Source organism: Physeter macrocephalus, chromosome 6 (assembly GCF_002837175.3).
Source record: "Physeter macrocephalus isolate SW-GA chromosome 6, ASM283717v5, whole genome shotgun sequence".
Taxonomy (NCBI): Eukaryota; Metazoa; Chordata; class Mammalia; order Artiodactyla; family Physeteridae; genus Physeter; species Physeter macrocephalus.
In genome coordinates, this window is record NC_041219.1 from 34,012,413 (window position 1) to 34,036,752 (window position 24,340).

General features: G+C 38.7%; 1 protein-coding gene across 8 annotated transcripts in view; it reads left to right on the forward strand.

Moving 5' to 3' along the window:
* ANO4 (anoctamin 4) overlaps positions 1 to 24,340 on the forward strand; it is a 459,956-nt gene that overhangs the window by 226,341 nt on the left and 209,275 nt on the right. For all 8 annotated transcript variants that reach the window (XM_024127263.2, XM_024127265.2, XM_024127267.2 and 5 more), the window contains one exon: positions 7,376 to 7,567. In XM_024127263.2, the coding sequence (XP_023983031.1) occupies positions 7,376 to 7,567 (192 nt within the window). The remainder of the gene's footprint in view (positions 1 to 7,375; positions 7,568 to 24,340) is intronic.

The following is a 24,340-nucleotide window of genomic DNA, read 5'->3' on the forward strand; positions in this document are numbered from 1 at the left end:
CAGCTCTACAACAAATGCTAAAGGAACTTCTCTAACTGGGAAACACAAGAGAAGAAAAGGACCTACAAAAACAAACCCAAAACATTTAAGAAAATGGTCATAGGAACATACATATCGATAATTACCTTAAATGTGAATGGATTAAATGCTCCAACCAAAAGATACAGGCTTGCTGAATGGATACAAAAACAAGACCCATATATATGCTGTCTATCAGAGACCCACTTCAGACCTAAGGACACATGCAGACAAAGTGAGGGGATGGAAAAAGATATTGCATGCAAATGGAAATCAAAAGAAAGCTGGAGTAGCAATACTCATATCAGATAAAATAGGCTTTAAAATGAAGTATGTTCCAAGAGTCAGGGAAGGATGTTATATAATGATCAAGGGATCAATCCAAGAAGAAGCTATAACAATTATAAATATATATGCACCAAACATAGGAGCACCTCAACACATGAGGCAACTGCTAACAGCTCTAAAAGAGGAAATCAACAGTAAAACAATAATAGTGGGGGATTTTAACACCTCACACCAATGGACAGATCATCCAAAATGAAAATAAATAAGGAAACAGAAGCTTTAAATGACACAATAGACTGGAGAGATTTAATTGATACTTATAGGACATCTGAAAACAGTAGACTACACTCTCTTCTCAAGTGCACATGGAACATTCTCCAGGATAGATCACATCTTGGGTCACAAATCAAGTGAGAGACAAATGACAATGAACACTTGATGATCCAAAACCTATGGGATGCAGTGAAAGCAGTTCTAAGAGGGAAGTTTATAGCTACACAATCCTACCTCAAGAAACAAGAAAAATCTCAAATAAACAGCCTAACGTTATACCTAAAGCAACTAGAGAAAGAACAACAAACAAACCCAAAGTTAGTAGAATGAAAGAAATCATAAAGATCGGAGCAGAAATAAATGAAATAGAAACAAAGAAAACAGTATCAAAGATCAATAAAACTAAAAGGTGGTTCTTTGAGAAGATAAACAAAATTGATAAACCACTAGCCAGATTCATCAGGAAAGAGAGGGAGAGGACTCAAATCAATAAAATTAGAAATCAAAAAGGAGAAGTTACAATGGACACTGCAGAAACACAAAGTATCCTAAGAGACTACTACAAGCAACTCTATGCCAATAAAACGGATAACCTGGAAGAAATGGACAAATTGTTAGAAAGGTATAACCTTCCAAGACTGAACCAACAGATCATCCAAAATGAAAATAAATAAGGAAACAGAAGCTTTAAATGACACAATAGACTGGAGAGATTTAATTGATACTTATAGGACATCTGAAAACAGTAGACTACACTCTCTTCTCAAGTGCACATGGAACATTCTCCAGGATAGATCACAAATAATGAAATTGAAACTGTGATGAAAAATCTTCAAACAAAAGTCTAGGATCAGATGGCTTCATGGGTGAATTCTATCAAAGATTCAGAGAAGAGCTAACACCCATCCTTCTCAAACTCTTCCAAAAAATTGCAGAGGAAGGAACACTCCCAAATTCATTCTACAAGGCCCCCATCACCCTAATACCAAAACCAGACAAAGATACTACAAAAAAAGAAAATTACTAATATCATTGATTAATATAGATGCAAAAATCCTCAACGAAATACTGGCAAACAGAATCCATCAACACAGTAAAAGGATCATACACCATGATCAAGTGGGATTTATCCGAGGGATGCAAGGATTCTTCAGTATACGCAAATCAATCAGTGTGATACACCATATTAACAAACTGAAGAAGAACAACCATATGATCTCAGTAGATGCAGAAAAAGATTTTGACAAAATTCAATACCATTTATGATAAAAACTCTCCAGAAAGTGGGCATAGAGGGAACCTACCTCAACGTAATAAAAGCTATATATGACAAACCCACAGCAGACATCATTCTCAATGGTGAAAAACTGAAACCATTTCCTCTAAGGTCAGGCACAAGACAAGGATGTAAACTCTTGCCACTATTATCTAACATAGTTTTGGAAGTCCTAGCCATGGAAATCAGAGAAGAAAAAGAAATAAAAGCAATACAAATTGAAAAGAAGAAGTAAAACTGTCACTCTTTGCAGGTGACATGATACTATATGTAGGTAATCCTAAATATGTCACCAGAGAACTACTAGAGCTAATCAGTGAATTCGGTAATGTTGCAGGATACAAAATTAATGCACAGAAATCTGTTGCATTCCTATACACTAACAGCAAAAGGTCAGAAGGAGAAATTAAAGAAACAATCCCATTCACCATTGGAATAAAAAGAAAAAAATACCTAGGAATAAACCTACCTAAGAAGGTAAAAGCCCTTTACTCAGAAAACTTCAAGACACTGATGAAAGAAATCAAAGATGACACAAACAGATGGAGAGATATACCATGTTCTTGGATTAGAAGAATCAATATTGTGAAAATGACCGTACTACCCAAAGCAATATACAGTTTCAGTGCAATCCCTATCCAATTACCAATGACATTTTTTACAGAAGTAGAACAAAAAATCTTAAAATTTGTATGGAGACACAAAAGGCCCTGAATAGCCAAAGCAGTCTTGAGGGAAAGAAACGGAGCTGGAGGAATCTGACTCCCTGACTTCAGACTACACTACAGAGCTACAGTAATCAAGACAATATGGCACTGGCACAAAAACAGAAATATAGATCAGTGGAACAGGATAGAAAGCCCAGAGAGAAACCCACACACGTATGGTCAGCTAATCTATGACAAAGGAGGCAAGAATATACAATGGAGAAAAGACTGTCTTTTCAATAAGTGGTGCTCGGAAAACTGGACAACTACATGTAAAAGAATGAAATTAGAACACTCCCTAACACCATACACAAAAATAAGATCAAAATGGATTAAAGACCTAAATGTAAGACTGGACACTGTACAACTCTTAGAGGAATACATAGGAAGAACACTCTTTGACATAAATCACAGCAAGATCTTTTTTGACCCACCTCCTAGAGTAATGGAAATAAAAACAAAAACAAACAAATGGGACCTAATGAAACTTAAAAGCTTTTGTGCAGTAAAGGAAGCTATAAACAAGATGAAAAGACAACCCTCAGAATGGGAGAAAATATTTGCAAACGAATCAACGGACAAAGGGTTAATCTCCCAAATATATAAACAGGTCATGCAGCTCAATATTAAAAAAAAACAACCCAATCAAAACATGAGCAGAAGACCTAAATAGACGTTTCTCCAAAGACATACAGATGGCCAAGAAGCACATGAAATTCTGCTCAACATCACTAATTATTACAGAAATGCAAATCAAAGCTATAATGAGGTATCACCTCACACTGGTTAGAATGGGCATCATTAGAAAATCTACCAACAACAAATGATGAAGAGGGTGTGGAGAAAAGGGAACCCTCTTGCACTGTTGGTGGGAATGTAAATTGATACAGCCACTGTGGAGAGCAGTATGGAGGTTCCTTAAAAAACTAAAAATAGAATTACCATATGACCCAGCAATCCCTCTACTGGGCATATACCCAGAGAAAACCATAATTCAAAAAGGCACATGCACCCCAATGTTCATTGCAGCACTATTTACAATAGCCAGGTCATGGAATCAACCTAAATGCCCATTGACAGGCGAATGGATAAAGAAGAGGTGGTACATATACACAATGCAATATTACTCAGCCATAAAAAAGAATGAAATTGGGTCATTTATAGAGATGTGGATGGTTATAGAGAGTGTCATACAGAGTGAAGTCAGAAGGAGAAAACATATAGCGTATATTAATGCATACATGTGGAATCTAGAAAAAGGGTACAGATGGACTAGTTTGCAAGGCAGAAGTAGGGACACAGATGTAGAGAACAAATGTACGGACACCAAGGGGGGAAAGTCGGGGGTGGTGGTGGTGGTGGTGGGATGAATTGGGAGATTGGCATTGACATATATACACTAATATGTATAAAATAAATAACTAATAAGAACCTGCTGTATAAAACAATAATTTAAAAATTTTTTTAAAAAAGGAATGGTTTGGGGAGAGCCATCTATTTCACATATACAGATTGAGACTGCATGTAGCACCTGATGTTGACTTCAAGTATCCCTCCCAGCCCCTTCATCTGTCACCTGAAAATCTGTGTGCATTCTTCTGGAGCCTTTTTTTTTTGGCTGCACCTCGAAGCTTGCAGGATATTAGGTCCCTGACCAGGCATTGAACCTGGGCCACTGCAGTGAAAGCGCTGAATGCTAACCACTGGACCACTAGGGAATTCCCGTCTTCTGCAGTCTTGATGCATCTATAGACATTTGTTTTGCTCCTTTCTGGAAATGTGGAGCATAGAATGGTAGTAAGAAGCACAGCAGAGTGGAAGAGTGCCAGGCTGATGCTGTAGTGCTAGTCCTGCCCCTAGAGAGAAACCTGAGTAAGGCTCATACTTGTTCAGGCAGCAGAGCATTAGAGCAGGGCATGCAGTGTGAGGGGAAGGCTGCCAGGCTGTCTCGCAAGGGGCCACCTAGCATGGCAGGTCTTACCAGGGTGAATCTCCCAGGAACAAGTCTCAGGCTCACAGCTTGTGGGCTTAGAAACCGGATCATGGGGGCAGAGTTTACTAAGTAATTTTTGAGGAGGTGGATGTGTGGAAACCCAGGGTGCCAGTTGGTTAATCCACACCGAGAACCCTGTCTGCCGGGGAGGTGGGAACACTCGTGTGATTTCTCTCTCCCTGCCCTGGAAGCCACATCCTAATCCGAAGGTTGTCTGGTGAGCGTTGTCGGAGTGAGGGCAGTTAAGTGGATAAAGGAGAGAAAAAATGCGTGTCAGTGCCATCTGGCTATGCATTTGGAAATTTTGAACTTTGCAGCTGTTGCCTGGATGGGCACTGCCCGGGTTTGTCCCTCTTACATGTGTTGTTTATTGTTGTTGTTTGTATTGTTACTGTCTTTTCCTTGGCTGACCAAACCTCATTCTGATTTGAATCATCCTTTCTTAAAATTCCTTAGAACTTACGAATTGGCCCAGGTCACATCCTGCCCCACCCCAACCTTGGGAAAATTTAAAGTAACTCTTCATATCTCTGACATGACCCATGATTGCTGATTTATAATTTACCTCTGAGCAGGTTTTTAATTTCCTTCATTTCTGGGTTTGTAGTAGACTTCTCACTGAGGCCTTCCAGTACTGATAATATGTAAACCGATTGTTTTACTCTGCCATTGCTCAGTTTCCTCATCTGTGTAAGGTGCCAGGTGAATTAGCTAACAGCTAAGGTAACTTCCAGTGCTAAATTTCTACCTTCAAGTTTCAAGAGATTTTCCTCTTTTTTTTTTTTTTTAACTGAAGTATAGTTGATGTACAATATTAGTTTCAGGTGTACAGCATACGTGATTCAGTGTTTTTAGCTTATACTCTATCAAAAGATATTACAAGATAATGGCTATAATTCCCTGTGCTCTACAATACATTCTTGTTCTTATCTATTTTACAGATAGTAGTTTGTATCTCTTAATCCCACACCCCTAACATTCCCCTCCCCACTTCCTTCTCCCAACTGGTAACCCCTCTAAAAAATAATACAAAGGAACGTATATAGCAAAACAGAAACAGACTCATAGAGATTTTCCTTTTAATGAAAGAATTTTGTGATTTGGTGAAGCTTAGCTTTCCTTCATCAGAAGGCATGATTCCTTAACAAGTCCCCCTGGCTGGTTGGCATCAAATAAGGCTAACACCTTTCCTTGGCTTTTTTTTTTTTTTTTTTCTAATTAATTTATTTATTTATGGCTGTGTTGGGTCTTCGTTTCTGTGCGAGGGCTTTGTCTAGTTGTGCCACGCGGGGGCCACTCTTCATCGTGGTGCGCGGGCCTCTCACTATCGCGGCCTCTCTTGTTGCGGAGCACAGGCTCCAGACGCGCAGGCTCAGTAATTGTGGCTCACGGGCCCAGTTGCTCCGCGGCAGGTGGGATCTTCCCAGACCAGGGCTCGAACCCGTGTCCGCTGCATTGGCAGGCAGATTCTCAACCACTGCGCCACCAGGGAAGCCCTCCTTGGCTTTTTTTAAAGAACAAATCTGGATTCAGTCCACCATGAGTTTGAATTGCAGCTCTGTCCTCACAGTGCTGCTTTGGAAAAATCATATAACCTTTCATATTTTACTTGAGGCTTCTAAAATGATTTTCTAATTCTCTTTTCCATCAGTAATTTATTAACTGGAATTCTTCTGTAGTGAAGAACTTTGTCTTATCAACTATTTGGCTTAAGCATGGTTAGTCAAGGAAAGGCAGGATAAATGCTTTCTTCTTTCCTTTTATTTATCATTTTCTTAATAATGAATTGGTATTTTATCAACCTCCAGCGGTGATATGAGTGTTTTTATCTTTTGAGCTCAGAATTTTAAAATATAGTTTGTATGTATCAGCAGATGTAATCCATATCTATATAATCGATATAAGTTAATACAATCAATATTGTTTCTGATGAAATTGACATGAAGTCTGGGATTTGCTTTAAACTACTCTGGCACCTAAAAAGCAAACCGACAGCAAAGGGAGTGGAATAGGTGAATATTGGAAAGTTTTTTTTTTTCAGCTTTTTGGGAAGATCTTTATTTAGTGAAGCTGGGTGGTAGGTACATCGAGTCCATTGTACTATTCTTTTCACTTTTAGTATGGTTGAAATTTTCCCAGATAAAATAGCTCTAAAAACGTACATATTGGCCTTCCCTGGTGGCGCAGTTGTTGGGAGTCCGCCTGCCGATGCAGGGGACACGGGTTCGTGCCCCGGTCCGGGAGGATCCCACATGCCGCAGAGTGGTTGGGTCCATGAGCCGTGGCCGCTGAGCCTGCGCGTCCGGAGCCTGTGCTCCACAACGGGAGAGGCCACAACAGTGAGAGGCCCGCGTACCACACACACACAAAAAAACGTACATAATTTTAAGGTTATCAGAGGTGTAAATCTGAGTTCAGTCTTTAACTCTGGCCTATACATGAATACTGTGGGAAAAAATTCTTCAGTGTTTATTGAAATGCCAGCTATCACAACAGTTTCTAATCCTCATGCGCCTGACAACAGCATGCCAATTATGTGTGTATTTTCCAGGACTTTGGAAGAATTTTAGTATTTAACTTTATTGGATCTGTTTATAGAACTCTTATCACAATAGCTGAGGCTGTCCACTTTTGAATGAAACAATGTTCAGGAAATAATGTAATGTGAAAATCAATCACAGTTCTTATATTACTAGCATTCCTTAAGAATTTGAAATAAAGTTACTTAATGCTCTCTGGATTTTATGCCAGAAAATAATTTGGCGTTTTAGCCATTCTGCACTGACTTCTTCAATATAATGTTGCTATTTCTTATTCCAGGTTTAAGTTTATCTATTCATGGGGCTGAAAAGCGTTTGCAAATCCACCAACGGCGAAGTGTGGCGAGCCACCCAGGGTCACGTCGCCTGCCCGTGGTCAGGCATTCCTCACTTCCACCAGGCAGAAGGTCAATAAAAATGGAGGCAAGGTCTTCTGGAATCACTAATGGGAAAACCAAAGTCTTCCACCCAGGTAATGCATGGGGAAGGGTCAACAGGGACCTGTGTTAGCAGCAGGCTGACACAGCCTGCATTATATTTTTATTGTCTAACTCTTCCATGCTTCCAGTTAAGCTTGCTTTTTAAATTTAATTTAATTTAATTTAATTTTTTAACATCTTTATTGGAGTATAATTGCTTTACAATGGTGTGTTAGTTTCTGCTTTATAACACAGTGAATCAGTTATACATATACGTTATGTTCCCATATCTCTTCCCTCTTGCATCTCCCTCCCTCCCACCTTCCCTATCCCACCCCTCTAGGTGGTCACAAACCCCCGAGCTGATCTCCCCGTGCTATGCGGCTGCTTCCCACTACCAAACATAAAATAGAAAGCTTGCTTTTTAAAAAGAGTCTTGGTTTTTTTTCCTCTCTCTCTTCACTTCAGTCAGTGGTAAATGTCACCAAGACCAATAGGAGGGAAGAGAGCTTGATGTGTCAGAAAAAGTTAAGGCAACATTCCACTTACAGTGGGAGAATCTAAATGAAAAATTTCAGTGAATAAACTTGCTCAGTTCAAAAAAGCTTATTGTATAACAAAATAATACAGAGATTTGGCCAGTTTCTTGATAATTTGCTCTCAGACAGCTCGGGGAAAAAGTCAAGCTGAAAATGTCCACTTTGAAGCCTCAGTTATGTGGCTTGACTTGGCTGTATTTCCTCCTCAGGTGAAGGGAGAAGACTAAAGTCATATGAAGTTTCAAGGCTCTGAGAAGCATCTGTGATCTCTTAAAAATGTTAAAATGAGTGTATATCAAAGTTGGTAATTACAACTAAAAGTATTTGGGTGAGAGGCTCATTTAAGTATTCATTCGTTCATTCATTCAGCAAAGGTATTGAGTGCATACTATATGCCAGGCATTGTTTTGGGTGCTGAGGAAAAACAAGTGAACACTGTCTTTCTGACTCACAGGAACATAAAATTGTGAGGAAATTCTGAAGTCACTTAGTATAAGTCTCACCCAATCCTGATTTCTCTGTGTAATGTCCTTGCAGGTGGCCACCTAACCTCAACTAAAGTCAAATTTCCTTCTCTAGCCATGTCATCATCTTTCTCTCAGCTGATAACCTTGTTTCCTAACCTCATGGAGAAACCCACAAGCCACTGGGCCTGAATGACTGCAGGTCCTTTACCCTGCGTCTCCACATATATCTCTGTTTACTCCCATCCTTCACCCTTTTCCTCTGGTTTTCAATAGATGAGGGTCTTCCCACTGTCCTTGACCAAGCTTTCACCTGTATCATTCACCAGTGGCCTTGGCCACCCTTTTCCTCTCTTGGACCTTGCCCTTTCCCCTCACTCTGTGAAGAAGACTAAAGCTTCTTTCGTTCTAATCATCTTCATTTGACACCGCATCCTTTTCTCTCTTCTGCCATTTCTCCCCTCCCTTCTGAGCCAGACTTCTGAAGGAGTAAACTGCTTGGCTTGGATCTACTCTCTGCCTTCCCAGCCACTCTTCAACCCAACACCATCGGGTTTCTGCCTCCTCCTCTCCATCATGGCGGTTCTTGAGGCCCTTAGTGACCCCCTTTTACCGTAATGTGGTGAGTAGCAGACTCTTCTGATGCACCCGACCAGAATGGACCGCGACTTCTTCCCAAAGCACTTCTCTGACTTCCATGATGGCCTTCTTTCTTGTTTCTCATCTCACCTCTCTCACAGGTAACTCTTGACAGTTTCCCAACCTCCAGCATCTCTCTCATCCTCTTGCCTCCTGTCATAGTGTATCCTTTACACCAAATGCAGAATGATTCATTTCCACCCGTGATCATGCCATTCATCTTGCTTGTCCTACTCATTCTAGGGCAAAGGCCAAACCTCTTAGCATGTTAAAAACAAATGCCCATCATGATCTAGCCCCTAGTACTTCTCATCCTTTTTTTGCCCCCTTCTGCCTTAAACTTTATACTCTAATGTATCAGCTGGGGTTCAACCAGAAAAGCAGAGCCAGTAGAAGATTTATACTAGAGATTTATTAAAAAGAATTGACTTACGTGATTGTGAGGGCTGTCTAGGCCGGTCTGAAATCCATAGGGCAGGCTGTTAGGAAGGGCAGGCTGGTACTCTTGGGCACAGTGGAGGTCACTGTCCACAGGTGGAATTTCTTCTTCAGGACAGCCTTAGATCTGGTTTTAAGACCTTTCGGCGGATTGAATCAGCACCCCAACCCTCTTGTCTAGGGTAATCTCCCTTATTTAAAGTAACCGATTATGGACTTGTAAAACGCCTTCACAGCAGCATCCGGATTAGTGTTCTCCGAGTAACTGGGGACTCTAGTCCAGCCAAGTTGGCACATCAACTAGACCATGACGTCTGATCAGACTGACTTGCTTTCAGCTCTCCAGACACGTGATGCTATGTCATATCTCTCAACCTTTGCTCATACTGCTTGCTCTAGGATGCCCTGGTTTTGCTCCATAATCTTTTAATATTTTGAAATTGTCTGTCTCTCCACCATAAGGTCTTTAAAGGCATGGATTCTGGGATATTTATCTTGTACCTCCATTAAATAATTTTTAGGGTAGGACTGAACTGACCCTTCATTCGCTGTTTTTCAGACTATTATTATAGAGTTCCTTAAATTTTTTTCTAGGTTTATTAGGGTATAATTGACAAATTACAATCACATTCTAATTGCTCTACCTGCCTCTCAGCAAACATTTATTGAGGGCCAATTTGGTTGCCAAGTATTTTTCAAGTACTTGGAATACATCAGTGAAGGAAACAAAGATCCCTGCCCCTGGAGAGTTAACATATATGGGGGAGATAGGTAATATATAAACATAATAAATAGTGTTTAGGAAGAAGATAAATATTACGGATAAAAGAAAAAGTAGGGGAAATCAGGTGGTGGGATTGCATGTTGCAATTTTAAATAAGGTGGTCAGCCTGTAGGCCACATTGTGGAGAAGATGTGCGATCAAGGACTAGAAGGAAATGAGAGAGCCGCTTAGATGGGCAAGTTCATCCCAGCAGAGGGATAGCCAGTTGACAGGCCCTAAGATAGGAATGCGTCTGGCAGTTTGAGGAAAAGCACGGAGACCCCTGAGCTTGGAGTGAGAAGGAAACAGCAGCTCAGTGAGGTCAGAGGGTCCACATGGGGCAGGGCCTTGCAGGCCATGTTAGGACTTTGAGCCCTATATGAAATGGGAGCTTTTAAGGGGTTCTGAGCAGAAGAATCCCATGATCTGACTTATTTTTTAACAGGATCACTTTAGCTATTATTTGAGGATAGACTATAGGGGTAGAGGGTAAAAGGAGGAAGGTCAGATAGGAGGCCACCATAATAATGAAGTCGAGACATGATGGTAGCTCTTACTAGGGGTAGAAAAAGGCACCTGAAAAGTGTTAAACATCACTAATCATTAGAGAAATGCAAATCAAAACTACAATGAGGTGTCACCTCACACCAGTCAGAATGGCCTTCATCAAAAACTCTACAAACAATAAATGCTGGAGAGGGTGTGGAGAAAAGGGAACCCTCTTGCACTGTTGGTGGGAATGTAAATTGATACAACCACTATGGAAAACAGTATGAAGGTTCCTTAAAAAACTAAAAATAGAACTACTATATGACCTAGTAATTCTACTACTGGGCATATACCCAGAGAAAACCATAATTCAAAAAGGCACAGGCACGCAAGCACTATTTACAATAGCCAGGACATGGAAGCAACCTAAATGTCCATCGACAGATGAATGAATAAAAAAGATGTGGTACATATGTATATATAATGGAACATTACTTAGCCATAAAAAGGAACAAAACTGGGTCATTTGCAGAGATGTGGATGGACGTAGAGACTATCATACAGAGTGAAGTAAGTCAGAAATAGAAAAAAAAAACCATTGTATATTAACACATATATGTGGAATCTAAAAAAATGGTATAGATGATCTTATTTGCAAAGCAGAAATAGAGACACAGACGTAGAGAACAAACATATGGATACCAAGGGGGGAGTGGGATGAATTGGGAGATGGGGATTGACATATATACAATATTGATATTATGTATAAAATAGATAACTAATGAGAACCTACTGTAAAGCACAGGGCACTCTACTCAGTGCTCTGCGGTGACCTAAATGGGAAGGAACTCCAAAAAAGAGGGGATATATGTATACGTATAGCTGATTCACTTTGCTGCACAGTAAAAACTAACACAACATTGTAAAGCAACTATACTCCAATAAAAATTTAAAAATAAAGTTGGGCCACAGAGTTTCAATGGATTAGATGTGGGATAAGAGAGAAAGGAGAGCTAAGTATGACTATATGGTTTTTGACTTGAGTAAATGGGTTTGGTATCAACTGAGATGGAGAAGGCTGAAGGCAAAGTGGACTTAGTGGATTTGAGGGCAGAAGTGGGGTCAAGATCGGAAGTCTGTGGGCAACTGGAGAGATCACGTGGGTGGTGGGATAAACATATTTGGAGTTTGAGAGATTGGGAAGGAGATATAAAATCGACTGTTGTTGACAAGTAAATGACAAGTAAATCATCTTTAAAGCCATGAAAGGGAAAGAGATGACCAGATGGAGAAGGGGGAGAGGATTAAGGGCTAAAATCTGGCACACCCCAATAGTAAAGGTCAGAACATGAACCACCAGCAAAGAAGGTCGAGAAGGAATGGCCAGCAAGGCTGGAGAGAAACCAGAAATTACATGTCTTGGAAGTTAAGTAAAGAAAGTTTATCCCAAAGAGAGGAGTGATTATCTAGGTTAAATGTTGCTGAAAGTCAAGTAAGATGAGAAATAAGAATTGGCTGTTGATTGTAGTAAAGTGGAGATCAATGGTGATTTTGAGAAGAACAGCTTTGGTGAAGTGCTGGGGATAAAACTCTGATTAAAGTGTGTCTCAGACAGAATGGAAGCATGTGAATTGGATACTGAGAATATAGACAACTTTTTAAAAGTAGTTTTGCTGTGAAGGGTAGCGAAGAAATAGGGCAGCCGCTGGGGGAGAAGTGAGGTCAAGAGAGTTTCTTTGCAAAATAGCAAATCTCCAGCAGATAACTGGCGTTGGGGAGAGGGAAGAATTCATGTGAGGATGTGAGGATTGGTGAGAGAAATGAGAGCCGTTTGCACAATAGAATCATGAACAGTTTATCTGTGATAACAGACGGGAAGGGAGAGTGTGTAGATGTTGGCAATGTGAGGAGGGTCTAAGAAGTTCTTTTGCTGCTGTTTCAGTTTTATCTGTAATGTGGTAAGGAAGGTCATAACTCAGAACGAGAAGGGAGTAAGATTGATTGAGAGGATGGTAGGATGGTGTAAACGGTGGAATATGGTTGCCGGCCCACATTAAATGGCTATTTGAGGTTCATGGTCATGAAATTAAACTAGGACTAGTTACCATGGTTGTGTGTTTTTCTTTAACGTTGTTTAGCTACGTGAATGAAAACAAATAACATATCAATATATAGAGTTATATTTAGTCAGGGTTTGGATTTTACCAAGGAATTAGGAAAAGAGAGAGAGAGGGAATCAAAGGTGCACTAGAGAGAATGATGATAACAGTCGATCATGTGTTTTAAGCTTAATACAGAGGGGAGTGAAGACATCCGGAGCGGGGGAGTGAGTTTCAGTGGAAAGTTGATAGGATCACTTGGTTGGAGGTCCAAGAGGGGATTAAAGGGTACTGAGGTTAGGACAGGGGAAGAAGAGCTGAAAAGATAAGAGGTGGTAGTGAAAGAGTAGAATGCAGGGCACTGATACTAAGAAGGGCATTGCTGTTATTAGTAATGATGAGGTTGAGGCTAGGGTATGAAGTTAGCGAGTGTAATATGATGGAGGGCAAGATCAGTGGAGGAAAGTATTCTCAGAATGAGAGGCCAGGGTTTGGGAAGGATCATCCACATAGATATTGAAATTGAATTGAATAGTTTTGGGAGAGTGACAATAAGCCAGGAGGTAACCTCATCAGGAAATGAAGGAGCATGATCTGGAAGGCAGCAGGTGGGTGCAGTGATGACGGAGAGAAGGTGATATAATAAAACAACCTGAGATTCAAGGCTGGGAGAGTTTAGGGAAGGGGGAAGAACAATGGTCTGAAGGTGGCATTTGGACTCAAGGAAGACACCCCCCCCCTCCTCCAGATCCTTTGGTGTCAGGGCTGTGGGACAAAAATAGTACCATAGGAAAGAGCCACGGGGAAGCTGTGACCTCTGGGAAGAGCCAGGCTTTCATGAAATCAAGAAGATGAAGGAACCAATCTGAGAAAAGGCTGATGGGAAGAGAATCCCGGAAGGCCCAGTGAGCCCAGTTTTTGAAACCTCTACAGTTTCACCTCTCCCTATTTTTCCTGGCATCTTTTATACTATGTAACCTGCCTTGTTCTACTTTATCCACAGCTCTGCACTATTTCTCAAGTAGGCTTTTACTCTTCCACTTCTCTGCTATTATTCAAGTTCCTCGCTCTTTTTGGAATGCCCCTACCTCAATGCATCTCTCTCAAGCCCTTCTCATTCCTCAAAGTGTATCCCAAATCCCCCCTCCTCCCAAAAGCCTTTCAGATCCAACTGGTCAGAACTTGGAAGCCTTATCAAAGGCTGATTATCTGCTGTTTGTCGAAATCTATTGCACTCACTGGGTATATAGTTTTGCATTCTGAAGTTATGCAGGGTAAATCTATTCTTCTTTCAGTGCTGATCTTTTAGTTGTTCAAAAACTCATCTTGAGGTATTTGCCAACTGAAACATTTTCTACTTCCTTCGATGCTTCCTTCAACAGCATGGTTTTCACCTTCTTTACCATCCTACCCACTCCACTCTTAGAAAAAGTCTTATTTCATTACTGCATCTTTGGAAATACAGTGCCCAGAATTGTACAGAATATTCTGTTTGTGTTTGACGCAGGCAGAGAAGAGTCAGTCTTTGACATCCTCTACTGATATTAATGTAATAAACATTTGAAGAAATGTTAAGATATTTCCTAATGGTGTGATGTCAGCATATCTTGTCACTGCTCTTACCTTAAAACATACATCACTACATTTATCTATCATAACTTTATCATCGATTCTTGAACCCTGCTTGCATTGGCTAATGGTTGAAAATATAAATAAAACCAATTCTTTAGCACATAATTATCATTAAGAAAAATCATGTTAAACAAATTATGATTAGAAACCTGTTTTTGAAAATATATGTATTTAAAACTCATGTTATTAAGATAGATGTGACTTCAATTCCATCCTTTTATTTTTAGTGTACTTTTATTAATGCATTATAGTTCTCTGTTGGGAGATTATAGAAGAGCTCTCAAACCGAGTTTCTTATTTGCAGTGAATCATAGATCTTAGAAGCAACATGTGCATTTTAGTCATAGTGAGGCCTATTAAATCATCCATCTACATTTTACACAGTTGATAATCTCGATTCCCAAAGCACTTTCTAAAAGCCCACTCAGACTGGTTGATAAGTAAGAAAAGAACAAGAAAATCTTGTAGATCTTCTGTGCCATCAACCCTGAACAATTTCAGTTCATTTATTCCCCTTTGAGTTTACAAACATTTCTGAGTGCCTACTATGTCCTAACAAATATTTATTTGGAGGGTACTTCATTGGGGCTGGAATGGTGTAGAACTCTATTGCACATGGACCTTGGGGAGCTCACAGTCATGTCCAGAAAGACCATCAATCAGGGCTCTTTGGTTATAAATAACTGAAACCAATGATTTAATCCAAGCAAAGAAGGAATTTAAATTTGAAGGATATGGATGGAAAGGCTGGAGAACTGGCCTTGGAAAAGGAACAGATACCAAGAAAAGGACTATTTGACTTTTTGGAATAAATGAACCCTTACCATTTTTCTTGGTTTTTGCATCATTTGGCTCAGTTTTTGAAGACCTGGAAGAGATTCTATCAGCCATGTGCCTTTCCCTTGGTTGGGCAGAGAGTGATGATAGATAAAAGGATAGGACAGAGGAGGCCCCCCTCTTCAGCTTTTATAATAGAAGGATAGGACCCCTTGATTTCACCTCCCGCCCAGGCTGCACACAGTAAGGGAAAGACATTTGCCCGAAAGGAAATAGAGGTGATGTTAGAAAAGGGAAATGTATATGGAAGAATATCCACTACAGGGACCTGTACTTAACCTGCTATAATAGAATTCATTGTATTAAGGGCTAGAATAGAGATATAAATAAAATTATGGAAACATTATTACTAGGGAAAAGATATAAGAAGGATTCTACAGATTGGTCTTTGAAGGTCAGCTAAGACATCAACAGGAAGATGGAGGGATGGCCATTCAGATATAGGAAAGAGCATAATAATAGTGCATTATAGTGGTGATCAGTGCAAGCTTTGTTGTTAGATGTTTTAAACCCACATATGTTCCCTAATAGCTATGCAGACTTGGGCAAATGACTTAATTTCTCTGAATCTTTTTCCTCATCAGCAAAATGAGACTATTAATACCTATCTCACAGTGTTAGGGTTGCCAGATGAAACACAGGACTCACAGTTAAATTTCAGATGAATAACAAATACCTTTTGGTGTAAGAATGTCCCATGAATTGCATGAGGCAGACTTATGATTAAAAAGTTATTAGTTTATTTGAAATTCAAATTACCTGGGCACCCTATATTTTTATGTGTTATATCTGGCAACCCTATGTGGCATTGTTATGCCGGATAAATTCATTCATGTAAAATGCTCTATACGATCCTTGCACAGTAAGGTGACAGGAGCAAAGGATCATTTTTGTTGTCACCATCATCATAGACAAAATTCACAAGCCTGAAAGTACTTATGTCCCAGAATCATTTCTCACTCGGTCCTTGAAGCATAGAGCAGTTTCCCAGTTAACTTGAGCCAGGTTAACAATTAAGACGGTTTCCCTTTATGCTGCACTGACTCAGGAGCTGTTCACCTTCATCTTGTATGGTTTCTCTTTCCTTCCGATTGTTTCAGATGTTTCTCTTGTGTATTGATTTCATTTTGACCTTATCTTTTAGCCGCTCGTAATTAATGAATATTATTCCACTTTATAGGCCAATAATAAAAGTATTAAATGACACCAGGCTTGGAACTGTTATTTAAGGGTCAAGAACAGAGTCAACTAAAGCACTGATTGCGAATTTTTGAATTTGAAAGTGTAAAGCTTAGTGAGTATGGGTCACATTATCCCAGTTTAATGACTGTGCCACCCAAAATAGAATTAGAAGCTTTGTGAAATCTAAAATATTTCTTCTATTGCTTTTCCTTTATGTGATAGGCCCATCGTATAGTCCTAGAGAAATGCCATTAGTCACAGAATTTGTCCTTTATTCTCTTCTAGAGTTGGTAAAATGATGTTTTGCTGATATATTTCATTATTTTCCCAAGTAATTTCTAACACAATTCCTTTTATCTCCCTTTAAAAGCCTAAGCAGCCCTTTCCCCTTTTATGCATGATTATTTTTCCCTTATATAGATATGTATTTAAATGCTGGGACAAGTTGATTTCACAGGAGAGAAACTTTAGGATTTTGTTTCCAGTGAGCTAGAATGACATGTATACATGTCTTCTGTATACTGTTGTCTTATGCTATCTGTATACAGATGGTACTAAATGTTTGACAGTAATAAAATTACAGCCCCCCTTAAGTACTCTACCATATTCCCAACCTCAAAAACTGTTAAGCTATTTGCATTCATTATTTCATTTAATTCCATAATATCCTCATGCTGTCAGCCTTATTTTATGGTTGGGGAAACTAAGGCACAGAGAAGGTTTAAGTAACTTGCCCCAAAACACGCAGCCAGTAAGTGACGGAGGCAGGATTCCAACTCCGGTGGTTTGATTCTCTCATTACCTTCTTCAAACAACTTGGTAGCAATATTTCTAGCAAGTTTGTATACCAAAGCTTTGGAAAATTTAAAGCCCTGTAATAGTTCGACCCATAGCATAAGAAGACTATATTGAGGAAGGGACCAGTTAGATTCCACTGAAAACACATAGTCACCTTAACCAGTTATTTCTTTCTATATCAGTGATGTTCCACTTTGTAGCATCATTTTTGTTCTACTCTGCATTAGACCTTTGTTTTTTCATCTTCCCTTTTTCTAATTCCAGTGTTATGTCAAAGCCTGGTCTCAAATTAGGGAAACAGATTTAACTCAGCAAGTACCTTTCACATTCTGTTTAACATAAGTACCAGAGGCTGTGGGGAGAAGGAGAGAAAAGGAGCAATTAAGCAGAGATTTGAAAAAAGAAAGACAGCGAAGAAAGACTTGTGTGTTGGCTGACTTGTTTCTAGTTCTGCCAAGATGAGCGTCAAGATTCAACTCATTCTTTAGGGAAAAAAAGTAAACGTATGGCTAATCTTGACCACAATAATAATCATGATACCACCACCTTACGTTAGATGATGCTCCATTGTCTCCAAAGGGCTTCCACAAATATTTCTCCTGCATCTCACTGAGTTCTCACAGTGGTCCATGAGGCAGAATTAGCCCTGATTTACTGTGCCTCAGGAAATGAAATTGCTTGACGAAAAGTACAAAATTAGTCACTGATGGACCCTAGCTAAAACCTATGTCTTTAGTTTCTTACGAGTGTTTTTTCCCACTGAGCCAATTTTTTTTTCCTTGAGGGTGAAAATAGTTGAGTGTGAAATTTAGTGTTTTCTCATCACCTTATCCGGAAACAGACATTTTAGTGAGAATTGTGCCTGAAACTTCTTTATTGAACCTGAGGAATGTGGCTGCTCTTCTTGAATGAATCTGAAGCTTGGATGAAAATATATATTTATTTTTCTATTTGTGAAACGGATTTTGGGTGTGGCTGGAAGATAAGGTCTTCCACATGGCTTTGAGAATATGTGGGAGAAAAAGTGTAAGAGCTACTTTGGACCTCTGTTTTATTTCTCATTGCCTTGAAGGTGAATGTGGTATCTTTCTAAACTATGGTTTAGAAATAACACTAATCATCCTTCATTTGAATCTCTTCCTCTTTAAGTGGTTTTTTGTAAAATGTGTGATGGGATTTTAGTAAATAGAGGGGTGCTTAGGAAAAGAAGCTATTTTGAGCCTTGAAATGTGGGCATTGAGATCTGTGCTCCTTGCTATCATTTGCTGAGTAACAAAATTGAGTTTTCTAAAAATACATACCAAATTCTTCCCTTAGAAATTTTCACTTTTTCCCCTTTGCTGAGGGACATATCCACATATTTTGACCTATGTAGTGCATTTAGAGAGAATTTTCTGAAGAATCTTTTCACAACCATTTGAATATACAAAGTGAATAAAGAAAAGCTACAGAAAAGGCAGCCACAAAGACAACTATTTCTGGAAAGAGTATTGTGTTTTAATGGAATTTAGAACTGCATCTTCTGCCCAAGTCTATTTCAAATAACTTTATATTTAAGAAGCTTGGAGAGATTTAAATAACTACTAACTCAAGATCATATGACTATAACTAGTGGCCTGAGCCCTAACCCTAAACTAAATTCTTAATCGTGGTAGATAGACGGTTAATAGTAAGCTTCTGCTCTACTTACATAATTCCCTGAGTTAGAGATAAGAGGCCGATGCACAAGATGGACAGAGCCTTGGCTCTCAAGAGGCTTGTTGTCTTGCAAGGCCATTCTCTTTCATACATTCATCTCAGGCCCTTCTGAAGATTTACTGTGCAAGTTAAAAGAGTAAACAACATTATAGTGATGCTGAAAGTATCATGGTTTCTACTCCATAACCCCTCCTAATCCTGAGTTTCTCTCTTCCCTTCCTCGGCAAGAGTCAGTGTTGTCATAGCAACAGACCTCAGCATCTAGGAGATTGGAAGACCCCCCATGGAGCCCTGCCTACACTCCCACACAAATCCTTCCTGCCATTTAAAGCTTTGCAGCTCTGGTTTCCAGGCCCTCTTTGGAACTCTTAATGCAGGCATTCTATATAATTTAGGAGATCACTCTCTTGCCAATCCTGGGAAACATAGAAGTAATTTTGTTGAAGGTCAGCCATTACTGGCTGAAGCAGTGGGATTATTATTTCCATTTTAGACCTGAGAAACATCCACCCGCTGTTAGCTAAATGTGGTTCTCCAGTAAGGACCCAGTCCAGAATTGGGTCCTTAGAACTACTCAGTGTTAATAATTTGAAGAAATGTCTTTAGCTTTTATAGTGACGAGTGTGGGTGAATCAATCTGTGTATTCCTGCTAATACAAAGCCGAGCTTTCTTCTGTAAAAGAATGATCTTGCAATATCACTAGATTTATAGTTAAGCAACACTAATATGAAAGAGTGGGATTTGTGTGTCTTTTTACAATAGCACGTATGAAGCATCTTCTGTTGTGAAGGTTTTTTAGCTTATGGTACACTAAATAGAGTTTGGTAAGCACTATAAATGAATTTAAGAAACACAGATAGAAAGTTTTTCCAGAACCAGTGAAATATTCCACAAGTAAATCTAGGGTTTCCAATGTCAGATCCTTCAGAAGAATTGGGTTCATTTCCCCGCTTCCTTCCTAGAAGATTTATTGTGGACACTGGCTGATATAGGGAAAGTCTGAAAAGAAGACAGACTATACCTCCCTCCCTTCTCAATATCATTCTCCATCTTAACACTGTCATAAGAACACTGAATTCATTCATGGGGAATTGAAAACACACCCCCAGTTTCAAAAATGGTGTCTTTGCAGCCTATTAAGTCCAAAAATATTACATGTGAGGGTTCATTTTAGATATTTATATCAAGTGTTGAAATATCACGGCTCTCTATTCTGTAAAAAATGCTGCGTTTGAGGATTTGTATTAAAAATACCTCTCTGGACAGGAATTACCAATTTGCAGAATATAAATTGAATGTAGACAGAAGCTTAGATAGAGCATCATTTATTAGGAGGTAGTCATGGAAAATACCATTTGTCCCCTTAAGCTTACTTTACAGGGTCCTCCATCTTTTGTGTTTCATGGGGAAGTTAAGATTTGATTTGTCACACTTTCCTTTACTTGTTTCAATGTGGAGTATTCCACATTGAAAATCCAAACTACAGGATTTTTTTTTTTTTACTAAATTGTTTTTATATAGTATGGGTCCTAAACCTGGAATTGGCCCTCATTTTGCAGAGAAGGAATATATCACTTAAAATTTTTAGTGTATCATGATGGCTTAACACTATGAACCAAATTATTTACATATATGTGTAAATAATTGATCATTTTTAAAAGAGCTCAAAAAATTGTCTCTTCATTTTATAAATGAGAAAAATGAGGTTCATTATTTAATGGCTTCAGAACACATAAAAATGGAATTTAAATCCAGGTCAGTGTAGTGTCAAAATATGCTTTTTATATCATTTTGTGTTAATTTGCAAATATAAGATCATCTGTATTTGACTGAACAAAAAAATTGAATTTAAGTAATTTATTTAAAGCCACTGTACTAAGACAATATAATAGAAAAATTATATTGATAATAATGATTTGATGGGTGAGTGGGGGGCAAGGGGGAGTGGCAGTAATAGTAAGTTATATTGTCTTGTATCATAGCAGAAAACTATGTAACATATATTTGATCCTTAAACAATGGGGGGAGGCGGTTAATCTGCATATAATATATAGTTGGCTCTCCCAGTCAGTGGTTCCTTCCCATCAGCGGATTCAACCACATGCACTCTTAAGTACTGTACTATTTACTGTTGAAAAATAGTCCTGTATAAGTGGACCTATGCAGTTCAAACCCAAGTTGTTCAAGGGTCAACTGTATAAAATTGATCAAGAAACAATGGGATACACATATAGAGAGATCTAAAGGAAGTAAAAACAGAAACTCTTAAAAGTGGTTGGACTGAGGAAATAGGATTGGGGTTGAAGAAAAGGTAGAGTTGTCCACTGCTGATTTTCATTATAAGCTCTTTGGTACTTGAAGGTTTTCTTTATTATTTGACAAATCTTAAAAAGAAGGGAAGGGAAGAGCAAATGTATGATTTAGAATATGCCTTTCATAGTCATCTATAGCAGCGGTCCCCAACCTTTTTGGCACCAGGGACCAGTTTCGTGGAAGACAACTTTTCCGTGGACTGGGGTCGGGTGGTTGGTTCAGGGAGTAACGCGAGCAGTGGGGAGCGGCAGATGAAGCTTTTCTCGCTCCCCCGCCACTCACCTCCGAGGTACCCGTCCTCGGCCCAGGGGTTGGGGACCCCTGATCTATAGATAACCTATCAAGATGTGTTAAAGTTGTGGACTAGAAAGGAAAACTGGGACATTTTCTTAGTCTGTATCTACTGCTGTTGCTAGTAATGTGAAATTGCCATAAAAGAGCTTTAACAGAGAAACTAATTGTGTTCCAGGCCTTGTCCTAGGTTCTGTAGGAGACAAAAAGGTGGATGCAGTTTGGTGCCAGGCCTGCATCAAGTTACAATCTAGTCGAAGGTGCTAGAGATGAGGAAGAAATCTAGACAGGGAGGACTAGGAACTCACATTTGTCTGTGTCTACACGGTGCTAGGTAATTTTGATGGAAAATATGTACTGTAAAAAAGATAAAATAGAGATAGCTATATGGGTTCAGTGGGTGAAAAAGGGTATTTACTTGTTAGAATCAAGAAATTCTTGAAGCACAGAGCATTTAGGAGGGGCCTTAAAAGTAGAAAGGGATTTCTATAGACAGAGATGGTTGGGATGGGAGAGGAATCAACATGTTTGGTAACTAAGAAATTCATATTTGAAGTTTTTTTTGGTCCCTTGTGTATATAAGCATTTAGCTAAAATCCATGTACGCTAGGTACAAATCTAAAGTGAATTTTTAAGATGTTTGCTCAGCTGAAGATGTTTTATTGAATGCAAGTGCTGTTATCAAGGTTACTTTTTATCGAAACTACTTTCAGTTTTACTCATACTACAAATCACAATTAAGATTTGAATTTAATCTCTCCTGTCAATCAAGTGTGAGAAAAGCTAAAGGTAAATTTGGAGATCACATGAATTTTGTAGCTATTTTTCATTTTTAAAAATTGTTCAGTAGGTTCTCCACATCTTTAGGAAATCTTTTTAGCTTCCCTCTATAATGTAACTTGTTTCCTTTTCTTGGGATTGCACTTAGTTGCATGTCAATTACTGAGGCCCTTCAGTTTGAAACCATGACACCTTCACCCTCTTACCTAGTTTTTTCAGAGCTTTGTGTTTTGACTCAAAGTCAGAGACATCCATGACCATAGGAAGAAGTCCAATTCTCAACTTTCAGAAATCACACCAACACTACAGGATTAACAATGATTAATTAAATATCAAAAGTCCAAAGTAGACACACAACTTCTTGTATATTGAAGTTATTCAGTCTCTTTCACTTGGGCAGTACATGCTAAAGGTGAAGATTGTCACCTTGACGGATTCATTTGAAAATATCCGTGTCCAGTGATCACTCTCCATTTAGGAAAGTTTACAGAAGTACTTGTTTTACAGCATCCCCTACTTCGTCATCTTAGACTTTAGTGAATGACTTACTGCCAGAAATTCCAGACCCTTATATTTTATGAAAGTGTATTTTCATAAAACACACTTTTTTTGTACTTTATGAAATACGTCTTGTATTTCATAAAATAAATAAATTTTGTATTTCTTCTAGAGCAGAGGAAGAAAAATGCCTTGTATTTTAAGGATTCTAAATGTGATCTTAATGTTTACTATGAAGATAATGTTGCATCTTGCAATTTAGAGCTATTTGACTTATATAGGTTAAGAATTGTATTAATTTGGAAAAATTTTATTAAATTAGTTCCTTAATGGTTTAACATCTGTAGTCTTTAAGTCTTGAATCCTGAATTTGAAAAACAATATCCTCTATTGCCACAATCTGAATTTTTAAATAACTTTAAAATATTTTACGTATTGTGAAAAACATAGAAAAAAATAAAGAATAAAACAAAATATACCCATTTCACAGCTGAGAGAACTTCTGTACCTAATGCAGTATTTTCTTCCTTTTCTAGTCATATAAAATGGTGTGGTTTTTAGTATACTTGAGATATATCTATATATTTATCTGTATCCTTATATCCACTTTCTTCACTTTTTTCTTCCCCACGTCTTTCATATTCTTTAAATACAGACTTTGATGACCTGAATGCCTCTTTATGTTGCTTCTTTTGTGACTTCTTATGCTCTTACCTGTCCTCTAACAAAAAATTTATTAAAAATTATGGAATTTTAGTTATGAAAAATTACAGTTATTTCATAGTCATAACTACTTCCACGTGAATTTATGAACTCCTGTGACAAACAGCAAGTAAATAAATTGGGCTTCTATTTATTAGGTTATTTTAGAAGTCATTTGCTTTTTAGGTTATGTAATGACTTTTGTCCTGCTCTGAAGTCCTGGACTATTGTTAAGTCCAGTGAAAATTGGTAAATTTTCTTATTTCTAACAGCCTGTGCTTTTGACTGCTTGGGTATGTGTGATTTTAAAGACCAGTAAAGGGCATGGGTTGGTATTACATCTTTACAACTTAGTAGCTTTTGGGGGCAAATTACTACTTCTTACTGCACCTCCTTTTCAAGGTTAGAGTAAAAACTAAGTGAGATAATAAAGTACATAGCACGCAGCCTGGCTGAAAAGTGGTATTGAATTTTTTTTTTTCCCCTGTCGATGTCATTGTGAGGTCTTTGGGTCTTTGGTTATTGAGCACAACAAAGGTGACTAGCCTTAGTAGAGGTTGAAAAGCATCAAAACTTTTCCCTACCCATTCAAGGTAGCTGGCCATGATGGAGAAAAAAAGCAGACAGCCCATTTAAATTCTGGGCCAGCAGGAAGACATCTTT